Source organism: Pterocles gutturalis, unplaced genomic scaffold, assembly GCF_000699245.1.
Source record: "Pterocles gutturalis isolate BGI_N339 unplaced genomic scaffold, ASM69924v1 scaffold33389, whole genome shotgun sequence".
Taxonomy (NCBI): domain Eukaryota; kingdom Metazoa; phylum Chordata; class Aves; order Pterocliformes; family Pteroclidae; genus Pterocles; species Pterocles gutturalis.
In genome coordinates this window covers 1-10,598 of record NW_010136840.1, presented here as the reverse complement: position 1 = coordinate 10,598, position 10,598 = coordinate 1, and the positions used below count along the sequence as shown (strand labels likewise).

Below are 10,598 nucleotides of genomic sequence, written 5' to 3'. Positions count from 1 at the left end.
CAATCTCTAACATTCAGTGATTCTGTGAGTTTCACCTGGACAGTTAAAAATAAAGATTTAATCATTTTGGAGAATCCTAAGCTTGTTAACTGGCCTTATATTATAAATCCAGAAGACACAGTAACATTTGAAAGTTCTTAATCAAAACTGAGCCTCTTTCTTAGATCAACACGTACCTACAACTGTCAGTTAGGAAGATGAGAACTTACTTTTGTTAGAAGCAATATAGTTTCAAAGGCTGTTCTGAACTGAGTCTTAATAGACAGTTGAAACCCAGAAACGTCAACCTGAAAGTTACACAAAAACAAGCTTTGTGGTATTAAATTATGTTACAATATCAAGATACTCTCCATCAACTACTTTGCAGTAAAACGTCCACCTACATGCCCTCATTTCTCAGCAAATAACAGAGGGCAACTGTATAACAAAGTAACACCATAGACACTGAGGGCACAAACTGGCTGGTTCTGATGTAGTGTTTCTCAAAGTTCTGATTTTCAAACATCTTTAAGGGATCTTCCAGAAAAAAGTAAGGAAAAAAAAAATCACCCCATGCTTTAATTATGCTTGGAACACTTCACTGCTCTAAATTAACTGGCAAATTTTAATGATAAATTCTATTTAAGGATTTAATTTATCATCAGTCATTTGAGTGTTCCATTCTGAAAACAGTATTACAGCTATATTTATCATAAAACAAGCAAATTACAAATTATTTTCTAAATTCCAACTACACTGCAGTTAAGACACATTTTCTTTACTGCATTGCCTTTGATTTCAAGAAGCGGTAAATTGTATTTAACTTACAACTAAGAGAAGCTGTTTGGTTCTTTCCACGTGTTTGAGAAATTTGTGGCCCATCCCTTTATTTGCATGTGCACCTTCAATCAGTCCTGGAAGATCAGCTACTGAAATCTAGGAAAATAAAAGTTTCAAACAAAATATTCCAACAAGCAAAAATGGTGATTTTAAACTCTCAACACCTATTATCATTTTATATAAACAAAAGAACCCAAAGAAATGTCTGTTTTGACAAACTCCTTTTACAACTATGTGTATTCCTTGGAATTGTGTGGGGGATCAGCTCTCCAATAGCATGCATTAGCTATTTCAGTACATGTAGAATCTATTACCACAAGCAGATTTAAACAAAATACTGCTATTACACAGACATTGTGCTCCTCATGTTCCCCTATTTATTTATAGCTGTCTGTAATGTAGAAAATAGACAGTAATAATACCTCGCCAGAGATCTTGCAAAATTTACCTATTACCTGAGAATAAAACAGACTCCGAAAGGCAAGAAGATCAGGCTATCATATGTTTATATAGAATTCAAACTGTCTCTGGAAAAGAAAAGAAAGTCTTTTCTTTGTGGCTACAGAGGATCTTTATCCCTAATGCAAATGCATTTAACATTGTTCCCCAGAGCGTGAGAAGCTCCAAGAATGTCTTCTGCTCTTCAACTGAAGTGAGATTTTGATTAGTTTATCAGCTTCCAACCAGAGCCCAGCAAAGCCTGCCACAATGTACAAGAATATTGTCATTTTCTCTACTGGTTGAGAGGGTTGTACACTATTGTAAAGGAGAGCCGAGACAAACTGAAAAAGAGCAGAATACTAAAACTCCCAAATATCTGCTCACTAACTCACAGAAAGCTAGGACAGTGAAGCAAAGAAGAGCACAAGCAGGGTCTTCAAATCTACCTAGTACCCATTTAGATAGCAACTGGATTCAGTTAAACAATGCCCAAAACCAGCACATAATAACATTTCTAGTGTACTACCTATTGCAGAAGGAGGCTTTCTGCTATGAGTGAGTTACACTCCCACTGATGTGCCATGCTAACTTTTAACCATTATGCATTTCCTAAATATTTGAAGCCTTGCTTCAGAATTTGCCATCTACAGAGACATGAGGTACAGCTGGATGAACCACAGACTTGTAACCAGAAACGGAGAGAATAACTGGAACAGGGAGAGAACAACTGGAAAATTAGAACAGAAACATCCACTCCTGGTGAGATGTGTTTGGGTGCTATAGTAGCATCATCACCACATTTTTCCTGACTTTAGTTCTCCTTCAAAGACTATTTTTACGGAGTTCGAAACTCATATTCTTTCAAAATAGCACTTGGTTCAGATATTCTGGTAGAAAATTTAAATGTTTCGGCTGGTTTCCATGATCTGGTACTAAGACCTGAACCCAGACTCATACTCAGATCCTCTACTGTTGTGTCTTTTCTTTTACAAGTAGTAGTGGCACCAAGTAACTTTTCTTCTTTACAATGTACTAAGATAAAATAAGCAAATTGCTACATATTTCCTTCAAAACATCATGTTCTGTAGGAAAAAAAGGTACAATGAGCCATTCTCCCTTAAGTGATATAGGACAGTCACCTCAATTATTGCTCTTAATTGCTTATGCTGTTTTGCTTTCAACATATGTTTTCAACAGATGTGTTGATCAAAATCACTTGTTCCCTTGAGTTTAGAAAAGAGATATTTTTGTCCACATAGTTCCTACATAGCACCCAACACTGTAGTATAAAAACCATGAACTGCAGAAACAGTCAACAATAAGTGTCACTGGCTTAGAAAACTGCAGAAAAGAAAACCAGGAGTACAAGTAGTTCTCCTGCTGCAGAAAGATACACCAGTAAGACCAAGAGGCCTGGTTCATGGCAGGTAGTTAGAAGGCTACAAACAATCCTGGTATTTGCAGCACAGTTTTCTAGGATAAGTTGCCCTATACTAGCAGATAAAATGAATATACAAAAAACTTCCCTTAGATGTGTGCATCTCTACAGGGAACCCGACAAACTAGACATACTTCCTTTAAGGCATAGTTTTGTTAAAGGTTGTTAAACGAAGCTTTCAAGCATAAGCTACTGAATCCCCCTAAGATTACTGCTTTTGAAAGTGAGAAGAGGAGCCTTGTCTTCTCACATCTGAGAAGTATGCTTCTCTGGTTAACTCATCTGAAACCCTTTTATGCATTCACCTTTTATCTTGGAAGTGATGAGTCCGGTACTGCTTGTATCATACACTTAAACAAAATAAAAGCACATCAAAGAAAATTCAAGCTTGAGGAATCAAAATGTTTGCTGTAACCTTACTTGGGGTCCAAAAATCTATCAGTAAGAGTCTCATTTAGCATTGCTTTCCCCCCCCAGTGGATACTGTAGAAAGGATTCCAGGCACCACACAATTATCTGACAACTCTGCCTGAGGAAGCTGGGTGGAATTGGGTTCACAACAATTAAGGTGGTACAGTTGTATCTCTACTAGTCCTCCAGAGCTACACCCTACCAAAAAAGAAACTGGACCTAGGTACCTCACCTCTCAGGTAGTGCACCATCCTGGCTGTTTAGGCAATCACTATTACTTCATACTATTTTAGTTATTTCTTAGGAAAAAAACAAACAAAAACAACCACTATAAAAACCAAACCACAAAAGCAAGTCAGAGCAGCCAACCTAGAGAGCCAGAACAGTAAGTTATGGTAACTGGGTTATATTCACTAAATGCCCTACCATCCATTGCTGCAGATCTTGGAAAAATTTGCCCCTGTTTAAAATCCATTCTGACTCATTAATTCAAAGAGCTCTCTATATAGCCAATTTGCAGAAAATTTGCCTCTTCTAAATAAAAATAAGAAGTTAGTCTCTGAAACAATGGGGTTTTTTTTAAAGTCCTAAACTTAACAAGAGTATACTAAGACACAGCAATCTCAGTTCCACACAGGACCTCATACCCTAAGATTATAAAGCAGGATTAGAACCACAGAAAGGAGACAAGGGAAAATGAGAAACCATTTATTAAAATGACTTGAAATCAGCTCAAAGTCATATTGCTGCATTTGTCTATAAAACTCTCTTATTACTTTATAAAAACAGTACTTTTTCCCCAACTGTCATTAAATCCATTGTATTGGGTGTGGCTGAGATGCAGTCAGCACCCCCCCAGCAGCCCTCCCAGTCCGGCCAGCCAGCAGGGTGTTTATAACACAGCTTGGGAGGGGGCGGAGCCAGGACAGCTGACCCGGATTGGCTGTTCCAGACCATGTGACACCAGCTCAGCCATAAAAGCCCAGGGCAGGGAGGAGGAGGAGGGGGTATTTGTTACTGTGTTTGTCTCCAGGAGCAGCTGCTGCACACACTGAAGCTCTGCTTTCCCGGGAAGTGGCTGGACATCACTTACTGAGGGGAAGCAGAGAATAGCATCTTTGTTTTCCTTTTGCTTCTGTGCATGGCCTTGGCCTTTGCTTTAATTAAACTGCTTTTATCTTGACTCACGAGTTTTTCATCTTATTCTCCCCCTTTATTTTGCTGAAGGGGGAGTGATAGAGGGGCCTGGTGGGTACCTAGCATCCAGCCAAGGTTAACCCACTGCCATCCATGTAACCGCATTTTATATGTATACGTGATAAACACACATAAGAAAAAATGTACAAGTTTCCTTTTTCTTCATGAAAGTATGTTAAGCAACATAACTAACCATTATATACAACTTTAATGAACAACAACATCCATACCAACCTGCTTATAATCTGCATACATGATCTTTCCTAGTTCAGGCTGTATTGTTGTAACTGTGACAAGGGAAAAAAAGAGGAGCAGAACAAAATGGTTTTTAACATTTTAAAAAATGCTAATGTTAGAAAACTTTTACATGTTGTAGGACTTTCTCACTTAATATTTAAATGAAACAAATGTTCCATAGCAGAAAAAAATAAGGCAAATGAGATGTTAAGAATTAGTGGAAAAGGAAAAAAAGAAAAAGCAAAGCAGGAGAAAGCAAAATTAGACCACTCAAAAATACAATGGTTCACCAAATCTTGGCACTGTGTACAGTTCTGTTCTCGTTATTCTAAAAAGAGAGTAGAGTATCTAGAGAAGTCTCAAATACAAAAGGATTAACCAGACTATGGAAAAAGGCTGTAGAGAATCAGGAGTGATGCAAGAAGGTCAGTAGGAATTATCTGTACTTGTACTCTTGCTTTTTGATTAAAGCATGATCAGAAAGCTAGTCATAATTTACTGATAGAAAACTAATTAAAACGGCATTTTTCAACAGTTTCAAACCCCAAATCCTATTCTGTTGCACGAACAGGTGGTAGCTATTTCCAAAGCATAAAGAAGTTTATGGAAAGGGACTTGATGGTGCATATGCAGTAGACTGAGCATATGACACACACGGAGAGTCTCCAATGCAATAAAATGGTCTGAGACTAAAATGTTAAACAGACCCTGCACCAACAGGTTGAAGCACTATGTGCACGTACACATGAAAAACTGAGGTCGTTAAAGGAACTGGACACTGAAACAGCAAGCTCGCTTTTTGAAGTATTTCTTATAATTAAAAACCTATGTAACATATTTAGCAGGCAACATCCTGTAAACCAAATCGGTGAAAAGGCTTAGTGCTCTCATAAAATATTACTGCTCTAAAAATAAGAGTATGAACTTACATGCGTAATTTGCGATCTCAGGCTTGGCATGAGAAATCTTGCTTAACAAGGACGATTTTCCTGCATTTGGAAACCTAGAAGGAAAGTCAGCATTTATACAGTGAATAAACACATATGTGATTCCTGTATATTTTATTACTGAATACACCAAACCACCTGTCTTGGTTTTACCCAGCTGGCAACAAAATACCACACAGCTGCTCACCCACTCTCCTCCCTCCTGGGGAATGGGGGAGAGAAGTAAAGGGGTTAAGGGAAAGGAGACTCATGGGTTGAGATAAGTTTAATAACTGAAAGGCAATAAAAATAATAATGATAATAATACACAGTGCAACTGCTCACCACCTGCTGACCAAGGCCCAGCCTACTCCCAGATAACAACCCTGGAGCAGAGAGACTCCCAAAATCACAATCCCAGTAGAAAGAGAGAGAAGAGCCTGAGATAGCAAGCTTCTGGACAGACTTGGGCTTCAATCCTAAACTTAAGCTCAAATCCTAAACCAGTAATTGTGGGTCCATAGCTCTAGCTATGCTCCCTCCCAGCTTCTTATGCACCGGCACCCTTGCAAAGCATGGGAAGTTGAAAAGTCTTTGGCTTAATGTAAACACCACTTGGCAACAAGCAAAACATCCGTGTGTTATCAACATTATTCTCAGTACAAACCTAAAACATAGCCTCATACTTGCTGTTAAGAGGAAAACTTACTCTATACCAGCCGAAACCAGGAAATTACTTTAGTCAAACTCAATGCTATCAACTGATTTCTGCAGACTCATTTACTCAGACTTGTTTTTTTTAAAAACCCAACAAAACCCAAAACCAAAAACCACCCCCCCCCCCCCAGTTTTTTTTTTTTTAATCAAATCAGAATCATTTTTCTAAATCCAACAATGCTTCCCAAGGGTGCAGGCAGGAGAGGAATGTTTATATACATCTAATAGATTTAAGAGAAATCTTTCAAAGTCACTTGGACAGAAACACAGCATAAGCATACAGGTCTGCTTGAATTCAGTCTTCACATGCTGTAGGTAATTTTGTAAATTATGTTTACATTCTAAACAGCCACCATGCAAATACATCTTATGAGTGGGATTTACAGTCTTTTGGTAGACAAATCATAGTTAATGAAACATTCTACAAATTAAGAACCAATTATATCTATGCTACAATTTAGCTAATGTAGCAAAGCAGATGTAAACTCTGTACATACATCTATATATATAGGGAAGAGTGAAAGAGAGACTTTGTGTATACAGACACACACATGCAGAGTTTGTGTATGTTTTTAAGGCAATGAAATTGTATGAGGGAACCTGAAGTTAGGACTAACCTGCTTTGTTACCAAGTAAACCAAAAAGAAAACCAGTGAAGCCCCAGGAGCTGGTCTGTGCAGACCTGACTGTTGTAACCTTTTCCCTTTACAAGGGATAGCTATGCCTACATACCACAACAAGAACGTTCCTTAAGGGATATGGTAGCTTTTAGAAAAGATTCTTCACAGAATACATCTACTCATTGAAGTGGAAACCTAAATTAAAACTGAAATTATAACATGTTTACTTTAAAGACTAATCAGCTGTAAGACACAATAGCCTTGATCTATGTCAAACCTGACGCTAATGCTGAAATCAGAGGACAGACTATAGTCCTTACTCAGAGCACCTGCTCCATGCAGGAGACCACACAAGTCTTGTGTTCCAGCCAGATTCACAAACAATATTCAGCACAACATTTCAGTGCAACAGTGATCAAAGAAAACTGTGCCTACCGGCAAGTGAATATTGGTCACAAGATACAAAGGCACATGTCACACAGAAAACCACGTACTCTCCACTTGAATATGTGCAGAATCCTGACCTGTTATGTTAACAACTAATAAGAACATGAGCTAATGAAAAACAAAACTAGTATTACATCAAGGGGCTTTATAAAGGTGTTATACGTGGGTCTTTCTTTTTAAAAAAAGAGATGCAAAGGCTCTTGTTATAACAGAAAAACTGTTGAGGGTAGTTTTAATGCGCTCTGATGTTGACAGGTGCCTTACAGACATTCCGGAAGGTTACTCTGGTCATCTCCTCAAGTGACTATTTTGTTTCCACTGAGGTACAATATCCTCTTTGAAGTTTAAATTGCAACCTACACTACACCTCACAACCTGTACCCAAATCTGATGGGCATTTTTACCTGATCTAATAGCAAACCACTTGCAAATCTACTGAAGTAAAAATAACAAAGAGATAAAAGTACAACCACAAACTATCAGAGGCTGATTCATACTCTCAACAAGAAAATAATATGCTCCTTTAATTAACTGATAATGATTCTTCTTATCCATTTTAAAGGGAAACCATCATCTAAAATACAAGCCAAAACACAAGATTACAGAAGCACGGGTGTCATAAAACTCCTGTATTTTCACACATTCTAAGACATTTTAAAAATTCTCTATTGTGTAATTACTGAAGACCACTTGAAAATTATATAACTTTATCTAAATCTGATATTAACTGAACTATTTCTAATAAGCAAAAAGAGACAAATGTAGGTAGAAAACCATGCTGTCTTCAAGTTTCCACTCTGTAACGGTATACACCAATTAGACTATTTCCACCTCAAACCCCTTGTCATTTTACATTTCCTGTCGGGACCATGGCATAAGTAGATGCTGAGCAGAGCAATACTTTACAATTGTAAATTGTACAATACAATTGTAGTTTGTTGAAAGCTTTCTCCAAACAAAAATATACTTATCTGTTTTGTAATAAAGCAGCAACACTGAAAAGCAGCAGAGCAAAAGAAATGCAAGTCCTACTGTTCCAGTACATTCCAAGCTGTTTATTTGGGAGAATAGGCTACACAGCCTCTGAAATTACTACTGAAAGGATCCACTTGTGACAGTATCATAAAGTCAAAAACACAATATGGATAGTGTTCTTAGCTCTGTTTTGCACCTCCTACTTACTTCATATTAGCCAACAGTATTTCGATAATCACTGCAATTGCTAAATTCAGTTATATTAATAATTATACATTACCCTTATTCATTAATTTCACCCACAAAAGCATAACCAATACTTTCCAAATTTTAAAATTAACTTTAATAGATGTAAACTCTATCTGTTTTGCAAACTGCAAGTAATTTAAGTGGCAATGCAAATGTACAGTAATGCTCATCCTCCAAACTCTCAAATTGTTTTGAAATCCCATTTGAAATTTACTTTGTTTTCCAATGTCAGTTCTCAAACTACAGTACTTACCCAACTAAGCCAACATCTGCTATAAGTTTCAAATCAAGCCGAACAATTCGCTTCTGACCTTTGCAAGGCACAAAGTTTGTGGCCAAAGAGCCTCCAAGACCTCCACGAGCTGCTAAGAATCTCTCTCCTGCTGCATTAAGCTCTCCTGAAAACAAATTCACTAGTGAAAAAGCACAATCTCCTGCAGTAGCTCAGTGGTGATTTTCCACTTAAATCTGTCTTCAATGAAGCGAGAGTTTTCTGTATGCTTCCTTGCAAGGGCTGTGCACTCAAGGTCATGGCATTTTTCCTTCTTCAGAAACAAATAAGAGCAATCATACCCCAGTATTCCCCTCTGTCATACAGTTAAGTCACTTCAAGAAACGTGCTAAGTATAGGCTGGCAAAGTATGGCCAAGACGGTAGTTCTGAAGCCTCCAACATTTGAATTCAAGAATTCAAGGAAAAATCTGCATTGATGGAGATGTAGCTACAGCAAATTTTTCAGATGTTCTATTTTTTCATTAAGATGCAGGCTGTAATATCTCCCTTGGGGTTAGAATGTTATAATAATTTTTAAAAGTGCAATATTTGAGTATATTAGTCAAGGGTACCTTTAGACACTGACATGTCTACAACATAAACAGTTCTTGCCATACATCCAATTTTGTTAAACATCCAAATCACAGTCTTTTGTGAATTTAGTTTGAACTCTGAAAAGTCCGAGAATTAAAACTGAGAAACTGCAAAGGAAATGAGAATGATTCCAAGAGCACTGTACTGAAAGCGATCTTCCTGGTTACTACCAAGGTACCACTCTTTAACAAAGAGTAAAAAATGGGTAAGTATTTTAGATAACCTGAAATGCTGACACTCAGCAAGGATCTTCATCTTCTAAGCAACACCATAACTCAGTAAAGTTATAGGGACACTCACCTGAGTTTATGGACACATAATGTACGTGAGGTCATTAATGATTCTGTGGAGGACTAGTACGGCTTCCAGCCTGTACCACTGGTTTGCAAGGGCAATTTTCTTTCTGCTGCACATGGTGATACAAACTGACTACTGATAATTTCTGGGAAGAGTCCTTGCTTTTCCAACAATTTCTACAGTGTATTTTTTGTCAAGTCTTTGTCCAAACAAAAGAAATCACACACATATTTGGGGAGATGTGTAACCTTAAAACATCCTAGTGTTAGAAGTCTGCTAGATGCTATAAATAAATAAGAGAGTATCTACTAGACACAGTAAAACAAAGGAAAAGTTCTTACCAATCTGCTTGCCATCATCACAAAGAACTGAGATTCCCAGAGGCACATGAACTTCACAATCTTTTCCCTTTTCACCTTTTAGTGCTTGAACACTGGGTGAAATTAAACCAGGTTTAGTAACTTAAGCTGACATTTTGCTTTCTGCAAAAAGATGTATACAACAACTTTCATCAAACAGACTCTTACCTGCTGTTGGCTCCTGTTCCAGCTACAAATCGCTTCTGGGGATATCTGTCCCTTATGCTCTTTAAGGTAGTTCTTTCTTGGGCAACGAACCAGACATCGCCACCTCTCCCTCCTTCCCCACCTAGCCGAGGATAACCCATTCCACCGGTTCCTCCTCTCACATAGAGCCGTAAATCATCTATAAAGTTGCCATACTAATAAAACAAGTTTCATATCAGTATTACGTTCAACTTATATTTCATTTTGTAGTCATTACAAACAATGTGGCTAAAACTGCTTAGGCAGAACTCTGATGGCAATAATAAACGTTCAGAAAACAGACATGTAACCCTCCCGGACGATTTTTAATAAGAGAAATGTCTGACGTTTCCTCCCCGGCAGCGACACCTCACGGCCCGCCCGTCGGGCCTGCAGAGCCCCACGCCGCGGG

The 10,598-nt window shown here is 37.9% G+C and overlaps 1 protein-coding gene across 1 annotated transcript; it reads right to left on the bottom strand.

Annotated features, from left to right (window-relative positions):
* Nucleotides 1–209: 209 nt before the first annotated feature.
* Nucleotides 210–10,356, bottom strand: GTPBP10 (GTP-binding protein 10 (putative); the record flags this gene model as incomplete). Its single annotated transcript, XM_010082453.1, has 7 exons — nucleotides 10,169–10,356; nucleotides 9,983–10,074; nucleotides 8,731–8,875; nucleotides 5,473–5,546; nucleotides 4,541–4,593; nucleotides 808–915; nucleotides 210–287 (listed from the first exon to the last, which is right to left on the bottom strand). Coding segments are annotated over exons 1-7 (690 nt in total), but the record flags the coding sequence as incomplete, so codon positions are not given.
* Between the last annotated feature and the right edge of the window lie 242 nt (nucleotides 10,357–10,598).